This window comes from Solanum stenotomum, chromosome 8 (genome assembly GCF_019186545.1).
Source record: "Solanum stenotomum isolate F172 chromosome 8, ASM1918654v1, whole genome shotgun sequence".
NCBI classification, from domain to species: Eukaryota; Viridiplantae; Streptophyta; class Magnoliopsida; order Solanales; family Solanaceae; genus Solanum; species Solanum stenotomum.
In genome coordinates, this window is record NC_064289.1 from 4,671,027 (window position 1) to 4,690,364 (window position 19,338).

The 19,338-nt window shown below is 28.9% G+C and overlaps 3 protein-coding genes across 5 annotated transcripts in view; all 3 read left to right on the top strand.

The window, feature by feature from the left end:
* Positions 1 to 19,338, top strand: part of LOC125872983 (transcription factor LHW-like) — a 177,976-nt gene that overhangs the window by 49,276 nt on the left and 109,362 nt on the right. The window lies entirely within an intron of this gene.
* On the top strand, positions 6,941 to 10,485 carry LOC125872995 (NDR1/HIN1-like protein 10). Of its 3 annotated transcripts, none has more exons than XM_049553829.1 (2): positions 6,941 to 7,843; positions 8,589 to 8,607. In XM_049553829.1, exon 1 carries the CDS (start codon positions 7,081 to 7,083, stop codon positions 7,822 to 7,824), a length of 744 nt encoding a protein of 247 aa, XP_049409786.1. In that variant the 5' UTR covers positions 6,941 to 7,080; the 3' UTR covers positions 7,825 to 7,843; positions 8,589 to 8,607. The 3 variants fall into 3 exon arrangements, with proteins under 3 accessions (XP_049409786.1, XP_049409785.1, XP_049409784.1); XM_049553828.1 differs by lacking the exon at positions 8,589 to 8,607 and adding an exon at positions 8,521 to 8,538; XM_049553827.1 differs by lacking the exon at positions 8,589 to 8,607 and adding an exon at positions 10,076 to 10,485 and having other exon boundaries at positions 6,942 to 7,843.
* LOC125872996 (NDR1/HIN1-like protein 1) lies at positions 12,004 to 12,943 on the top strand. The gene has a single exon (XM_049553830.1). The coding sequence runs from the start codon at positions 12,108 to 12,110 to the stop codon at positions 12,732 to 12,734; it is 627 nt and encodes a 208-aa protein (XP_049409787.1). The 5' UTR covers positions 12,004 to 12,107; the 3' UTR covers positions 12,735 to 12,943.

The following is a 19,338-nucleotide window of genomic DNA, read 5'->3' on the forward strand; positions in this document are numbered from 1 at the left end:
CAATGTAAATTTTTGCCTTCATATGAAACATGATATGTTTTTTCAATATGCTAAATAGACTTTATATGCATATGGTAGAACAAACAATTTAGAGGTCATATTTTGAAACAACAATCTATGTATTAAGTTGAAAATAATACTTTTTGTTTAAATCTTATCTATCTTTTGAGTACTCGATCATTTATGATAACACCAATTTTGATATTAAATTTTTTTTTGAACTTTCACGTTACGTCTTTATCATCACATTTGTTTACTATTTACATATTAAAGAAATGTTTTCAAAAATTATAACAATGAAACAAAACAATACTTTTTGTTTAAATCTTATCTATCTTTTGAGTACTCGATCATTTATGATAGCACCAATTTTGATATTAATTTTTTTGTACTTCCACGTTACGTCTTTATCATCACATTTGTTTACTAATTACATATTAAGAAATGTTTTTAAAAATTATAACAATGAAACAAATAGGAGTTATCAATTTTATTTAAGAGTAGAAGTTATAAAGAAGATAAGCGACATGAGTTATCATAACTTTAATATATAATATTATATTATGACATTAAGTATATTAATCGTTGTGCATTGATTTTATTTGTAAAAATAAATAAATGACTGAAAAATATAAGGGGTAAAAATCACAAAAATAAGAAAAAAGATAAATAACTTGATTGCATAAAAGACGTGTCATATTACAATCTAATCAATGATCACAATTAAATAATATATAGGCATAGATTTTTATAATTATGTAGCTAAGACATATAAAAAATAATAATCTACATTATTATATTCACAAAGTAATAAAAAATGAAAAGAAAACTTCTAAATACATTTCAAGCAAGAAAAGAATAGCGATAAAAACAAATTGTTAAATATGCATAAGAATAAGCAATGATGTCATATAATAATTTATTTCATCTTTGATTTTCTTTGAGAGCAAAATAAAATATAACTTATTCTCATAATTCTTTTGATTGAAATAAGATAGTTATATTAATTATGTTTTACAATAAAAAGTAGGATCATAGAGGACTAAATGAGTATGTTGTCAATATGTGTACTTAAGTTACCATTACAAGTCAAAGTAAAAAAAAATCTCTTGTAAAAGTAATTCCTAACTATGCTTCAAAAAATATTCTTCTAAATCTTCCTTAAAGAAAAATACAATAAATAAATAAAGGAGAAAGTAATACAATACAAGCATCATTTTTACAATTTTCATTCAAATAAATATGAATTCAATAAATCAATTCATCAATTCAAAATAAATTATTTAATTATAATAATATAAAACACAAAAAATATAAACAATTGTTAATATGGTACTGTTTTATATATGGAATTTATGATATTTATATTCCCATCATGTCAAAAAAATATAATTATATCAAAAAAGGAAAAGTAATTTAAAATATACTCGTAAGTTATGAAATTATCAAGACTAAAATTAAAGGGTACGAGTTATGAGTAGTTATTATTTATAAATATATTAAATTAGAAAAATTTAAAATATTAGAAGTTATATTTGTCATTTTATAATAAGAAAAAGGGCACAAAGAAATTTTAGACGAAAAAAAATGTCAAATAACTTGAGCATAAATTTAACTACCTTATACATGCTCTTAACAACTACAATTACATGAATAATGTAAAAATCAAGCTAAAAAGATATAAAGAAAATATATAATAAATAAATAAATAAAGGAGAGTAATACAATACAAGCATCATTTTACAACTTCCATTATAAAAAAAATATATATGAATTTAATAAATCGATTCATCAATTTATATTTCTTCGAACCCTTATCGTTATCGATATTCATTTCACAAGCCGGTCTTTATTAAAGAATTTTATTCTTCAAGATTAAAACATAAATATAATACCACATGAAATATATATATATATATATATATATATATATATATATATATATATTACTACTTTAAACATGAAATAATAGAATGATCATATTATAAAGATAAAATGATGGAATACCATAAGGTGTTTTAAATTTTAAATTAAATATTTAGGAGTTATGAATATGAAAAGTCTGAGTTATGAATATTATTAAGAGTGAAAATGAAATAAATGAGTTGTGAATGTAAGACTTTTAATAAAGCAAATAAAGGAGGAATAAAAACTAAATAAAGAAGAGAGGAAATAATGCTTAATGTCTATAGTTACGTGGGAACTATTTCATGAAAATGGATATCAACATTTGTTGTTTAAATGAATATCAAGAAATAGTTTTAGATTTTCTAATAAATTAAACAAATAGAAAAAATTAAGAAAAATGTCAAAAATTTAAATAAAAAGATTAATGAAATTGGAATTTTTTTTAACAATCATATTAATTTATTGTGTATAAGCTATTATATTAATTATTATATTTATTAGTGAAGAATTGAGAAGTCACTCCAAATTCAAATCATGCATTCTCCTATCTTAATTACATTCAATTATTCTACTTTAATTAAGAAAATAGGGGGAAATAAAGAAAAAAAATCAAAAATAAAAGAGAAAAGAAAGATAAATACGAATGGTGGCCATAGAGATATCTTTTATATATATATATATATATATATATATTCTTTTTTATATCAGAACAAAAAAAATTATACTAACAATACTAAATTAATGTACTCAACTAAATAAGATAATAACTTTTTATAATTAATTTTAAAAATATTCACATATAAATAATAAATATTAGTTAATTTTAAATTTTGTTACTTTTTATAAAATTCAAGAATGAGGTAACTGTTTTTATTCTATTTTTTAAAAATAATAACATGACATGACATTTCTAAAACTTTTTATTAAATTAATGTACTCAACTAAATAAGATAATAACTTTTTATAATTAATTTTTAAAATATTCACATATAAATAATAAATATTAGTTAATTTTAAATTTTGTTACTTTTTATAAAATTCAAGAGTGAGGTAACTATTTTTATTCTATTTTTAAAAATAATAATAACATGACATGACATTTCATTAGGAGTGAAGTTGATATTTTGAAGAAAATAGGAATAACTCGGTAATATTGTGGTCCTAAAAGAAACAAAAGTGATTACAAGACAAATTTCCAAACATGAATGATTATCTAAGGAATTTTCTCCAAATTCTTAACGTGGAATATAATTATTGAAATTGTAAAATATTATTATTATTTTGTAGAGGTATTAATTAATCAATAAATTAATAAATATTACTTTAAAGAATATTTTTAAAATTTAATGAATATACCTTATCTCCCCCACCCCCCACCCCTAAAAACAAGGGATACTAAAAAGGAAGAAGAATGGAAGAATAAACAACAATGCAAGATCAAAAAATTGAAAAAAAGAGAGTGAATAAAGTATTGAAGTGAATATAAATAAATGCTTCTTAGGCAGTGTTTTTTATTGGGAAGGAAAAAATTCTTGGGCAGTGTAATTTCTTGAAACCATCTAGTGGTTTAAGACTTTTCTTTTAGTAGTTTTACTTTAGAGGGTATTTTGGGTGCAAGAAAAAAATGTATTTACCCTATCACCCTTCCCATCCCTGTGAAATTATGACCTTACCCTGAAAAAGTAAGGTCGTGTCAAGTCGTGCTAAAAAAGTGTTCTGCCAAATATATTTTCCGTATACATTATTGTTGTTGCCTTTTATTTTCTATTTTTTTTTACAATATTCTTTTGTTGAGAATTTATCTAAAATAAACATTCTATATTTCTAATGTATGGATATAATCTGAGTAGACTCTACTATCTTCAAATCTCACTTTTAACTTACACTATATTGCTATATTTATTATGATAAATGAAGTTAGAATGAGAAAAAAATATATATAAGGTCGTTACACACGCAACAAATACTCCTATATTACATTTTCTATATAGATGATGAGTATGGTTTTTAATTTTTTAGTAGTCATATTCTTTTTCCTTCTTTTAGTTTTTGCTAGGGATACCAACATCTAATTAACTAACGGCCCGTTATTAACCGCATAGACAGAGTACAGACCCTTAGTTGATGCTCAGGGCGGCTCAACGTAATTGGGAGCTTAAAGCGAAATTTTAATTTGAGGTCTAAAATATAAACAAATTTTGTATATATATTTAGATGAAAATTATTAATATTCAATATTGTTTTTTCAGTTATTGATTTTAGATAAGATTTTATCAACTCAACATTGAAAAACATCCTTTCAGTGAGGCAATTATTATATGACTTGTTAACATAATTTTATAAGTAATAAGTTGACAAATATAAAATAAAGATAAGAGTTAGAACCATAGAATCTGATTCAAGAAGTTAATGACTTGGTAAACACCATTTTAATATGCTTGTTGTAATGTTTGAAACTAAAATTAAAAAATAAAAATAAAAATTGTAATTCAGTTTGTTCAACACATTAAACTATTAATTCTTATTTTTACCAAAGTATAAAAGATTGGATAAAATAATATTTTTTTTTTTATCATAATTAATTAATTTTTTATAAAAATTTAACACATAATTTATTCTTGATAATAATTTGAGGACCCCAAAAGACATAAACCTTATTTTACAAAGGCAAGAGCCGTGCCTATTGATGCTTGACACCCCTCTTCTGCAATATAACAACTAATGGATCATTTTTGCTCTTCACAAAATGAGTCTTCTTTTTCTAGCATTACATCATCCTTAACAGAACCATGCATCAAAAATTTTAGCTCAAACACCCAATTTTATTTGGTCACTTGAGAATACTCGTAAAAGTTTTTTCTAATTTTGAATTCAAAAGTATATAATAGAAACACTTTAAAATATTATGTCTTTCCATGACTAATTGAAATAAGTCATAGTTTCAAGTCTTTAAGATAAATTCCTGACAAGTTAAAACAATTATCTATGTATTAATATAATGTAAGTTTTGACATTACGAATATATAATAGTTCAAGTGTTTAAATAAATTTTAATACGAATTTAAGATATTATAAACAAACTTAATTTAATAACAAATTTAAGAAATTATTTGTGTATTAAGCATATAATGTACGTTTTAGCAATACGAATATACTTCTGCATGCTGAGCAGGATAATAGTTAGAGGTTGTTGATTCATGAGATAAAAAGGATAATAGTTTTTTGATAAAATATTAAATTGTTTAATCGTGTATTTAATTGTTTATTAAATAATGAAATAAGTTATAAATGAATATATAAATAAATCATGTTTAATACTACAATTAGGGTTAATTATAGTATCCTAAATCTAATTTTCTTCATCTTTTCCTTCCATCATAACTACAATGTTTGAGAAAATCCTAATACAATATGATCCATGGCTAGATTTTTAAAAATATATTGGACTTTTTACCTTATTATCCCTCTTTCTCATCATCATCATCATCATTTCCACAAAATTCCCAAAAAAAATGGAAGAACCTCAATTTCACGTAAATTCAATATCTTTCTCTCCTTTAATTAATTATCATCATGACTCAAAAAATATGATAGATTGGAATATTACTCTTTCCATCAAGAACCCTAATGAGGGTAGAATTATTTTTGTGTATGAAGAAATTCGAGCTTGGATTTATCACATGGATGATTTTTTTTCGGTGACTAAATTAGTGGATCCAATCATTCAAAAATCAAAGGAGAAAATAATGTTGGTGCCGATAAGGTTAAGTAGTTATGATCATGATGGATGGCTAAGCAAAGAATTTGAAGGATATAAAGAGGTGGCTTTTGATTTTTTGTTGCAATCAAGATTTTGTGTTAACACTAAATTAAGGTTTAGAAAGAGTAGTCCAATTCTAGTGGTAGATTGCAATGATTTGAGGCTATATGCCTAATGGGATTATGTCTGGTAATGGAGGAAATTGCACACAACAGTTGTTATATTGATGCAAGTTGCGCGAATTCTTCAATCATATTTGTGTCAGATTCTTCAAAAATACACTATTTTTGACGAATTTGACATACACCCCTTGACATTTTTGAAGTGTCTGAGCAATATAGGATGCATCCCCTAGATTTTCATTTATTTATTTTTTTGTATTATTGACTAGTTCAATTAGCTTTTGCTTAAATTTTGAGTTTTCTTGTATGAAGAGTTTGCACATTATGTATTCAATTTATTTTAAAATAAAAAAGATATTATAGACTTTTTTAAATTTCTGACCAAATTTTCTGGCAATTTAGCATTAAACTACTAATAATTACTCTCTCCGTTCATTTTTATATGTCACATTTTTTCTTTGCACTTGCATTAAGAAATGACGTAACTTTACCCTTCTACCCTTATTTAAATTTTTTTGGAACTCAAGTTTTCAATCAATGAATATGAATTAATTTATTTTGATTAATTAATTTAACCAATGAGCATGAATCATTTACTTAACTTTTCTAAGTTGGCAAATGTATATTTTAAAGGCTAATAATTTACAAGGGCAAAAAAGGAATAATATGGTAATTTATGCATTGATTTTATGAAATGACAAGTACTCCCTCTATTCCTAATTACTTGTCCACTTTTGAATTGATACCTATTAAAAAAACAATAATTGATATAGTGAGTTTACCATTTTATCCCTATTAATTATGAAGTAAATGAATTAAAAATTTAAGATTTTCAAGAAGTTATACATTTTTCAAAGTAATAAATTGAGAGTATAATAGAGAAAAAAAATTGTCCTTTTTTTAATTTGTCAAAATGAACAAGTAATTAGGGACAATTAAAAAAGGAAAACTAAACAAGTAATTAGGGATCGAGAGAGTATTATAGATCAACTATTTATAGAAACTGATGATATGTAAAATGGGATGGGAGAAGTATAATATAATAATCACAATGGTATATTATCTTTTATAAATTGCTACTATTTGCGTAGAATTTAATACTAGGGACATAGATTACATGATAATACAAAATTATTGAATGTTACTCTATCCTAGACTCCTTACTAGCTGTTGAATTAACAATGACCACAAAGTCCTTTTCTCCTTTCGTCCTCTTATAGATTCGTCACCGACTTTTCTTCACTTTCCACTCCACTCTCCCACTACTGCAGATGCTCCATATTCTCCGCCATGGCTGACCCGAATCGACCCGTTACCGGTTACCCCGCCGCCGCCGGTCCTCCTCCAAACCACAATGGCTACCCCTCTGCTCAACCTCCACCTCCGGCCACCGCCTACCCTTACGCTGCACCACCGTATTACAACAACTACCCCTACCCAGACCCTTACGCGGCCCAGCGTAATACCTTTCTCCGACGAGTGATAGCTATACTTGTTGCTTCTACGATCATCACCGGAACAATTCTCTTTGTCATCTGGATTGTCATTCTTCCACGCATCCCTGAGTTTCAAGTCGACTCGCTCTCTGTTTCTAACCTCAATCTGTCGAATTCCCTCATAACTGCTAACTGGGATCTCCGATTTACTGCCAGGAATCCAAACAAGAAGCTTACTCTGTACTACGACGAAATTGCTGCTGCGATTTTCTATGATTCACTCTCAATTGCTGATACTACGGTTCCACCTTTCTTTATGGATAGGGTAAACGAGACTTCCCAGGAGGTTAGATTTGTTGCGTCTGGGGCGTATGTGGAGAAATGGGCTTTTGAGGGTATGGGAAAAGAGAGGGTTGAAAAGGCAAGTGTTAGATTCAATGTGAGGATGGTAGCTAGGGTTAGTTTTAAAGCTGGAGCTTGGAGAGCAAGGAGGAGGTATTTGAGAGTTTACTGTGGGGATTTGTCAGTTGGAGTTGCGTTAAACAAGTCTTCTGGGAACTTGCTTGGAGGACAAAGGCAGTGTCGGGTTGGGCTGTGATGGTGGCGTTTTAACTGAGGTGAATTTTAATTGAATTTTGGTGACCCATAAGATTCTCTAATTCTGTTGCATTATATACTTCTTAGTATAATTGTATAATCAATATAGTAAGGATAATGCTAATTGAATTGCGTTATGTAGATCTGATATAAAAAAAACACGAAAAAGCTGATCTTGATTGTTTATTTCTCACATTGGTGTATGCACATCTTTAGGTTGTTCTTCTTGTTATTTCTGTGGCTGCATTTAAGATGTGGAGATAGAATGTGTTATATTTCTACATTATTCTTGGTTCTGGTTATTTGCTTCTTATGATTTACAGTATCGCTAAGCCAAGTGAAAAGGGCTGAAAGTTTGATATGTTAAGGAATAGAAGGTTAATTCTATGAACCTGTAAAAGCCCCTTCGTGTCATTTAGGAGTCCATTTTATTGGCTATTCAAAATCTTGCAAATATTAGGCTTCTGTTGTGATGAAAATAATTTTCTGGTGATTCCTAGTGCTTCACTAAGTTCCTTCCATATGATATCTTCTTTTCCTCGAAGCATTGCTTTAAAGCATTAAAAGGTAATGTTTTTACAATTTCTTTTGACCTCATCAAATAAAAGTTCGTTTCTATATCGCCCAAGTTATAAGTTCTTGATGTCTTAACTCTTGATGTGAAGCAGTTCAAGGTAATGTCTATATGGACTTTTAGGCTTCTACCATCATGTCTACTCATTGATACAAGCTTAAAGTATCAAGATCGTGACCTTTGTGATGCAGAGCCAATTTGGTTGTGGGGCATTGTGTTGGCAGATTAAAGAGTAACCAACTATTCAGATGCTGTGGTTGTGGGAAAATATGAATAGAAGCACTGGGAAAAAGGAGTTGTAAAGGACTATCACTGTGAATCCTTTTAAATAGCCTCGTAGTTCATGTTATTTCATGTGATAGGCACTTTTGATATAGTTAAACAACATCAAAAGAATCTTAAAGACACTCTTGTTCATCTTCAACTCTGAGATCTGGCTCATGGAGATTTTGAGACTTGGACTTGGTCCTGAGAAACCGAAACCTTGATTGTTATAGAAGGCTTTGACCTGTAGAAACTCTCTGAACTCTGAGAATTTAGCATCCCAGAGGAGATGGCTGTCTTACTGTGTGTGTGGTGACTTGGTGGTGTTTGGGGGGGGTAAGCATGCGTTCAGAGCACCTTTGCCAGATGGGCAGATGTGAAAGTATAGATTGCAGGAGCGCTATAGGATTATGCACTCACTGCTACTAAACTAGTGAGGGTTTGATTCTATAGGATTATGCAATCGCTGCTACTGAACTAGTGAAGGTTTGATTCTTATGGTATGAATCTTCTTAAAGATTTGTTGAAGGGCAGGGCATTGTCCTTCATTGCAGATTTACCACCTCTATTTTGGAATATTTTACGGCCTTATCCCTGGTTTATTGCCTACTTCTCAATAAGTGAAGTCATTGGTTTCGATATATCTGTTCAGATCAGACCAAGATGAATAGGATTGGTCTTACCTCTCACTCAGATGTAACACTCCTGCCGTTGACATATGTTATGTGTGAATGGTTATAATTATTCTATTAGGCTATTACCTGGTGTCTGTACTGGGACATCTAAAAGGAAATTAAAGTACATGCTGATATTTAGTTATGGAGGAACAATCTTCAATATAAATATTTATGTACAGCCGTGCCATTTGTTAGTGTCTTTGATAGAAGATGAAGTTAATACACACAGGAGGTGCAAGTCCTTCACCTCTTGAAGGACCAATCTGCTGTCTTGATGAAAGTTGCTAGCAAATGAACCTTTTTTTGTGTCCTATCTCCTTCTCTGCTCTTATCTGCCAGGGATGATAAGATATCTGTTTTTTTTGCGTATCTACCTTTTTCAGTTGTACTATTCAAGTTTCAGCTACAATTATATTTTCCAGTTTGCTGAACCATGTCGTGTCTTGGTTTTAACTTTATATTGTGATACAAATGTCATGTCTTGGCAACAAATGAACATGCTCCATGAAAGGAGACATTCTCTTGCCAAGAGATTTGTAATTCCATGTAGTTACAGTAGAAGAAATAGTTATATATCTTGTGGAAATAACTCAAGCATAGTTGAATATATCAACTCACCTGCAGCAAATGCATGCCTTCTTGTATTGGATTTAACTTGCATATTCCAACAGTGTAAAAGACTATTACGCTATTTGTGTATTTTCACTCGTTGTAGGATGACCTGTCTTATTTTCCAGGTTACAAATCCCACTTGTTATGGACAATTACTTGTAGTTATCTTTGAAGTGACTGGTGACCTGATAGTATGAAAGTTCTATTACACTGTAAGTGTGTAAAAGTAAGCTCTTCCATATCCTACCTTGTTGAAGCCAACAATTCCCATTTCCAGCTATGCGTAGGGAATGGAATCTCCAGGAGTTGTTATCCTTTGTGCATGTTTTTACTCCCCATCAGATGATTTACGAGAGTTCTTTTGGTTCTGGTGCTATAAGTCATCATCACTTCCATTTTTTCTGTAGAATGTCTTGTATAAACTGTTTCTTCGACTGTAAAAGCTTACAGCTCCAACTTAGTATATATCTTTACTTCCAGTTTATTTGTATTGAATTGTTATTCCACTTGTTTTTGCTCTAGACCGGAAGTAAAACTTGGTCTTGAATTTGTTGTCGATGACTGGAAACACAACAAGATCCTCCTTCCTTAGCTATTGCTGATCCTGTTTGTAGTTTTATTTTGAATGAAATTCAATTGTACGTTTCAACTTTGTTAATCTCGGAATTGACTCCCCTCGATTCCTCATAGAGCTAGGGGTAGAAAAGATCAATGAAAAACTAGAGCGCGAACTAGCTGATCTACAGACAAGTAGGGTAAAGCTAAATGAGTAACTCTTGTTTTTCTTGTTGTAGTTCTCTTTCTTTCAAGCCTTCCCAAATACTAAAACATTAAAATGTTACCTTACCAAATTTAATCATATCGGTTATAGCGTAAATTATTAGTAATTAATTAACTTTCTCATAAAATACTATGCAATAATTGAACTTGAAGTTTTACTGATTTAGGGTATAATGGCCAAATATGGTTGGTATCTTGAGAATAAGGCAATCCTAGTTTGTCAAGACTAGAAGTAGGGCCATTTGGAATAATTCTTGAATCTTTATTTACCTTTTTATTAGCCTTTGCGTAGAAGCATACGTCCCTAAAAGATAAGGTTGCTTGCAACTAGCACACAATATCATCACCATCACCAAACTTCATTTTCCACCATTCACTTTGCCTTTAAAATTGCCAACTTGTTACTGCATGTAATTTGGATGTATTTGTCGTTGGAACATTTCCAAAACATGTTCTTGGAAATGAGGTTTTGGACACCTTTTACAATAGTTTGGGGAGGAGCTAGGTGGGGTCCGTGGATTCGGACGAACCTAGTAGCTTTTTGTAGATCTTGTATTTATACTTAGATAATTAAATAAATATATATGTATAAACCCCTAACAAAATTGATTGACAACTTAGTTGTAAGAAAGGGGTCGTGGGAATGTTTTCCACAACCCCAATATCAACAAGAAGTCACTCTTTTTTTTTTTAAAAAAAAAGGGAAATTCAAACTCCCAAACTCCGAAAACTTAGAACCCCAAACTCTTAATCCTTGCTCCTCTTCCGAGTCAATAGTCATCTAAATCTCAAGTGTTTAAAACAACAAATTTGAAAATAAATTCCCCCATTGATAAGGTGGTGATTAGAATCTTTTCATCCGTAACTATAATTCTCGGGCTCGAGACTTGTAAATTGAAACCTTTCATGAGAAGCGGTTTAGCTTTTTATTTGATTTATTCCATGTGAATTTGATTCAGTCAGATAACTAGGTTTCAGGTACCAAATGTTTAAATTGACCAAAAGTCTTTCTCACCACATTATACAAAAAAGTAAAATTGCAAGATGAAGTTTCTTAACCTACTAGTATTCTTTTAATCAAAGACCACATGGGTCAGGTTTTAACCTACTACGAAAGTTCGTATCATAATCATATTTGAAAAGGGAATATAATTTCATACATCCTACTTTAATAGTTTCTCCACACCAACAAAAATAGAAAAATGAAAAGAAATTCTCCCAACATTTCCTATACAAAAAGATCACTCTCTTTTTATACAAGAAATAAAGTCTCTTCGCACCACATTATAGAATCCTAAAAAAACAAGTCATATTAACAAACATATCTCCCCTTACAAAAACTCTCTCCCAAAGAACTAAAACACCACCACCACCACCATGTCGGCCAAAGACTGCGGCCACCACGATGAGGAACGTCACAAGCTACACCGCCGCCTATTCGCCGCCTTAGTTGGCTTCATAATCCTAATCCTCTTCATCATCCTTCTCATTTTTCTAATCCTTAGGCCAACAAAACCACATTTCATCCTCCAAGATGCTACTATATATTCCTTCAACATTTCCTCACCTAATCTCCTCACCACCAACTTCCAAATCACCTTAGCCTCTCGTAACCCTAATGACAAAATAGGAATTTACTATGACAAACTTGATGTCTATGCAACCTACCGTGGCCAACAAATTACTCTCCCTACACTTCTACCACAATCATATCAAGGTCATAAAGATTTCACAATATGGTCACCTTTTGTGTATGGTAACTCAGTCCCCGTCGCGCCGTACCTTAGTGAGAGTCTTAGTGAAGATCAAATGGCTGGAACTGTGTTGATTAATGTTAAAGTTGATGGAAGAGTTAGATGGAAAGTTGGAACATTTGTCTCAGGGAAGTATCATTTGAATGTCAATTGTCCAGCTTATGTTGGTGGTAAAATGATTGGAAACAGTATTGCTGTTGGTTCAGCTATGAAGTATCAATTGGTACAAAATTGTCATGTTGATGTTTAATTTGTGGAACTAACAATGTCATGGATATTGACATCTTAAGGATGATGATCTCTCACTCTCTACTCCTCACCCCCCCCCCCCCCTCCCCTTTTTAACAATTATATATAGTATATGTAATAGTTTGATCTATGAGGATGCATAAATTGAGAAAATTGCAAAGTTCTAGTGGAATTTATTGATGTTATGGTAAGATGGTGTTTAGGCCAGTTTATGCGCATTTGAACTAATTTTACAGGTGATTTTATCCACAAAGATAATTTGGAGATGAGAACATCACACATGATTATTCAATCCACCTCATTGATCATTATTAACTAGACTAGATCCCCTCATGTTTCGTTTGAATTAATGTACAAATTGTATTGATGGAAAAAAAAAAGTTCAAGTGTCAAAAGTGGGATAAAGCAAATATTCTACATATACTTTTTGTAACATATAGATTCCATATGGCTTTTCAATATTTGGGGTTGCCTTTTTCCCCTCTTTAACATATTTTTTTAAAATAGTAATAATGTCAATTTAATAAATGATTAAAAACATGTAACGCTGAGTACTTGTTTGATGCAATTACATACTATGATGATATGTAAATGTAATTTGAGAAGGAAAAGAGTGGGTAATATTAATTTTATCACAATTAGTGTGTTAATCAACTATGAGTGATATTTGTAATAGTTTATGTAGATTATAAGTCTATTTTTGGCAAGAAATTTTCTTTAATCACCAATATTTCTACTCATGTAATTAACATGACAATCATGGAACAATGTTCCCCAATATATCCACATGATTTTAGGGTCTCTGATGCTTTTGGAGAGACATGCTTTGGAACTAAAAGATAAACAAATCAAAATAATGTTTTCCAACTAATTATTTTAATCTTATTAAAATCAGTTAAAAGAAAAAATGAGAATTGATCAGTGCCATCTGATGCGTAAAAAAATAATTCTCGAAATAAAAGCAACGTTAATTAGCGGACCATAAGAAACTAGCTGAAGTAAATGTTGATACCCACTGCATTAAAGCTTGGAATTAAAGTGGTACTAAATTCCTTTACCTACTTATCATAAACCATTTATAATTAGTGGCTTGTGGTCAGAATTTCGACTAAGGGGTGTTAAAATATAAAGAAATTAAATTTTATAAAAGTCAAAGAATATCAATATATAATATATATACATGTATAAATATAAAAAAATATTTTTATTTGTATTTTCCATCAAATGGGTGTGGCTCCGATCCGCCACTGTTTATAGTGTGATCTTTTCTTAGCAAATTAAAAGTTAGTTATGACTTATGATGAATTAAAGGTATCGTTGGTTATACCAAACACGTTCCTTCTAAGTTTCGTTTTCATCACAGGCATTTGAAAGGTCAAAACCAAAATTATTTTATGATGATTGAACACGTACATCATCGCTTCATTAGGAAGCTTCTAATTTCACATCGTTTTTGTTCTTTTATAAATTTTAGTACTAAATAAACTTCTTTTTTTCTTTATTTTATCTATATATAATATATATGTGTAAATTTCATATATGACATATATTATAGTACTATTTTCAAGCTATAACAGTAGATTTAGACTTTCAAGCTGTAACATTAAAAATTTCAGGTTATAACAAGTTAAAAAAAAAAGAAATGTTTTTATTAATTGGAAAAAAAACTTAAAAAATAAATAAAAAGATAAACGAATTTTTTTTAAAAAAAAACAGAATTAGAAATAATAAAGTAAAAAACTGAAATTGTGGGCTGTAATTTAATTTTAATTTATTGTAGATAATTAATGATTAGCATAAAATAAGGAATCCAAACTAATTAAGAATATTCAGTTTCCTTAATTCACTCTAATTTGTTAAAATTAATTCAAAAATCTGATTTTAAAAATCAATTTCCATTTATTTAATAAATGATTAATCTATTTATGATTTTTTATTATTAATTAATAATATGTAATTAATAAGGAAAAAATGAAAAAGAAAAGCGGAAATAGGAGTGTCAATTAAATTTGAATTAATTTAAGATAATTATTAATTAACATGAATTAAGGAATCTCAAACTAATTAAGAATATTCAGTTTGCTTAATTCACTCTAATTTGTTAAAATTAATTCAAAAATATGATTTTATCCATTTTTCTTCCACGTTTCTCTCTCTTCAATTTTCTTCCAGAAATTTTGTCACTGGCGACTAATTGAAGTTTTTTTTTTTTGTTTGAAAAATCCTATTTTTTTGTCATGGACAACTACGTATCAATATTAATTAAACATGACAGAAGATGGGATCCTTCAGGTTAGTATTTTTAACTGTTTACTATTTGTATTTGGATTTCAGTGAAATGTAAAAAAAATGAAACTGTAAATCATATTTTGTGATTTTGTTTTTGTACATCGTCACTATATTGAATGTGATATATTTTTTTGTATAAACAATACGTTTTGTTCATAATACGTATTAACTGTTATGAAATGTATAATATTAGTGATTTTCTGTTTTTGTGATTGTTTTGTGTATTTTTTTTTCTTAAAGTATAAAGTAATTGTATATTTATGAATGAATTTAATAGAATTGTTGGAAAGAAATTTGTAAGAATATGCGTTTCGTAAAATGTAAAAAAAGTTATTTGGATTTTTGACAAATTGTATAACAAGTGTTTTAAGTTGGTATTAAATTATAAATTTTAGTGTGTTATATTAGATGTTGTCATTTCTAAAGTAATTAGTGAGTTAAAAATGAATTATTTGGTACGATAAGATATAGATATTTGTAATGTATGATTATTGTTGTGTGAAATGTATATTAAGAAAGTATGAAATTTGTATGAAAGCATGTCCAGTAATCTGAAAAAAAAAAAGTTATTTGAAATTTTGACGAATTGTATGATAAGTGTTTTAAGGTTGTATTAATTTTGAAATTTTATTGTTGACATACATATTTGTTGTATGAAATTTGTATTAAAATAGTATGAAAGTGTTTGGAATGTACTATTTGAATGATATTTGTATGAAATGTTTTTTGATTGAATATAAAAATTGTTTTGTAATGTTCTGTCTGTCTGAATGATATTTGTATTTCGAATTGTTTGTTTATAATGTGAGACTAATTTATATATTTTTTTTAATGAAACAGGGAATTATGTTGATTTTCAAATGGAGCGAATTTGCTGATGTGAAATTCAAAAGGTCAAAAGTTACCTGTAGTAGATGTCGTCAAGTTGGACATAACAGGAAAACATGTTCAAATTATCCTATGCAAAAATAATGAATGTTCATTTGTTAAGACTATATATAATTATTATTTTTTGTTGGTTATATTAATGTTTTGGTTTGATATAAAACATAATAATTTTGTGTTTAGCGTCTTGGTTATTATTTATACACTGTTCAGTCAGTTATCATACAGAATGCATATTGATACAAATTTATTGTTAGATGTAGTATTTATTATTTATATACTATTCATTCATTAATGACACAGCTTGCATATCGTTAATGATAAAATTTGTTCCCTATTAAAGATATTGTATATATTAGTGACTAATTTAAGTTGTAGTCGGACATATATAAATCATATATTCAAACGAAAATAAGACAAAATACAACTATAAAAATTATACCATGACTAAATACAAATATCCAACATTTAATATTGAAGTCATAGACATATGCATATAAAATGTATTTCATACACGTTTCATCATTCGTTATACAAATATAAAACACAGTGCTACTTTAAAAAATAGTGTATCAGAACTGTATGAAGTCTGTATAATGTTTTTGTCATGAACTTATAATATCCAAACATAATAGGTTAGTGCATGCCAGTCACCATGTGTACAATTAACAACACAGTGTTACAATTTTCAGAACATTCAAAAGAGAATCAAAAGGTGCAATCAACTATTTTGATAACATTTGTAGTATATATCGTCAAATACTTAAACAAAAAAGAATTATTCAAAAGTTAAACAGAAAAAAATTATCCAAAGTTAAAAAAAAATTATGTAATTCTTAACCAGTGAAATTTGTCTCTAATATTGACAGGAATAATTACATCGTCAACAGTGTCCCATGGAATGTTGGCAAGCAATTTGAAGCCTCTAATGCACTGTCCAATATTATGGTTGGGGAAGATGGATCTCATGCCGCAATTTGACTCTCTCCACTGTTTTCTCAATGTTATTGACCCACGACATAAACCAACAATCAACAGTGTTGTATGATAATAGACTTGAAGAGTAATTAGCATTCTTTCGCAGATAATACATAATGCTATTGACATGTTGTTACCAACAAAATTCGAATCTGAGTTGGAATCAGACTCTGGAGGGGTTTCAACAAGTTTTTTCCTCTTCCTCTGAGGATTGCTCAAGGGATCCCAGTCTGTTGTAGTCCGAGGATCTGATGAAAGAGAAGCCTTTTCACTGGAATAGGCTTGTTGAGATACTAGTTCAAGACCTTCTTTAATCTGTAAGAGAACATGAGAAATAAGAAATCCATCATGAATTTGAAAGGAAATTCCTTCCAACATATGATGTCATTTAACATTAGACTTGCCCCAGCAGACTGGGTAATCAATTTTGATGTTGGACTAGATGAGAAAGAATGGAGAAAGTTTGATAGTGGGTTGTGGGTTGAGTCGTGTGGGAGTGAAGAAACGTGTGGGATGGTGGTGTGATCAATGATTGGGGATGGTAACGATAAACAAGGAAAGGAAATCCCTAAAATTGAGTAACTGAAAATTTTAGTTTTTTTAAAAAGGAAGTAAAATAAAATTAATGATCTATTATTAATTAATAATAAAAAACTATAAATAGATTAATAATTTATTAAATAAATATAATTTAATTTAACTGATATGTCATAGCCCGTAAATAATTTGTTATAAGCAAGAAATTTTTAAAAGTAGGTTTAAAACCCGTAATATTTACTCTTAAATGTGTATATGGGGTGATTTTTCCAATATATATCATATCAAATAAATAAATAATATTTTCTCATGAGTCAATATGGGCGGCATATCATCCGAAACTCTTATAAACTGAACTAATAGATTAGAATGACTCAATAATCCGATCAAACTTAAATCGATTGATCAAATAGGCTAATTTGTCACTCCTATACTTAAACAATCGAAGTCATTACTTAATCAAGGTATATTATGCATGCAAATTGTCTACTATGTGCAAGCAGAATTTTTCATAATTATAATTTGTTTTACAAGAAAATCCGATCGAGTTGGAACTTCAATTGATTCTATAGTTTTTATTTTCATTCCAAAATATAAACGCAAGATATACTTATACAATAAAAGTTTATAATCTTACCATATCTTTAAAGTAACTAAAAATTCAAAATTAAGGTCATTTAAATGTTTTATTATATGATATAACAAAGACTAATCTCCATATACATGTTGGATCAAATAGAAATGTTATGAGCCCAACCATTAGGCCCATAACTAGACGAAGAAGTAAATGGGCTGCAGATCAAAATGAAGAACTTGGGCCTGAAGAGCAGCCACGAAGGGGTGGAAATGATCAAATATTTGCTTTTGGAGTCGTTCTTTAATTTGTACCCAAGTTAAATTTATTTTATTTTATTGCAAGTTTATCTACTTTCAAACATACGAGACTGAAGTAGCTAAAATATTATTTTACTCAATAATTTAGCAGTTATCAATTTATATATTTTTGATAAATTTTAGTTAGACCCAAATATTAACATTGAACACAAATATGAAATTTAAAATTTAATCAGATCTTTTTATATCCATAAAATCCTCTCACATTTTTCTTTAAATGAATGAATATTATTTTCTTCCCAAATTACTCTAATCATCACAGCAATATTGCCCAAACTCTTTCCCTTTTAATTCCCTATACCTATCAAATCAAATCAAATAATTTGGCCAAGAATGGCAAAAGATATTGTCTTCAGTGGTAAAAAAAAATCCTTCTATCAATTGCTTCTCTTAATTACCAATTTTAATATCTCAATCCCCTATTATAAATATTGTTTGATTGATGATATACTGTTATATATGTAGGTAACAAAGTCTGGATAGTAAATATAACGTTTTTTTTTTTAATTTCAAAGAATGTACTTTGACTAAAGAAATGAATATTTTTGACTAACTTTAATTTTAGGAAACAAATCTGGTTAATTTGGACAATGAATCTTTGATTTGCATTGCCACCTATTAATTAACTAGTTAATTTTTTTGAACATTAAAGTTAGTCAAGGTTCATTCCCTAATTAATTAGGTTCATTTCTTGATATCTAAGATTTCAAGCTTGATAGGAATGCAAATCGTTGTAGTCGGTTGCTCTCCAACTTTCAAATACATACACTGGTGACTGAAAGTTTGAAGCTTGCACAAATCGATTAGCAAAAAAAGTAAAAGGAGAAAAACTTTGCCGATCAAAAGAATAATTTAATTTTTTGATATTTGAAAGAGAAATCTCAAACTTTAATATCAGAAAATAAACATGGTTAATTAAGGGGAATAAATCTTGACTAATTTACATTTTCAAGGAATGAACATGATTAATTCAAATGACAGGAGACCAGAACATATATCAAGTTGAAATTCAGATATTTTGA

Coding starts and splice junctions, on each gene's coding strand:
- LOC125872995 (XM_049553829.1), top strand. CDS start 7,081: ATGGCTGACCCGAATCGACCCGTTACCGGTTACCCCGCCGCCGCCGGT.
- LOC125872996 (XM_049553830.1), top strand. CDS start 12,108: ATGTCGGCCAAAGACTGCGGCCACCACGATGAGGAACGTCACAAGCTA.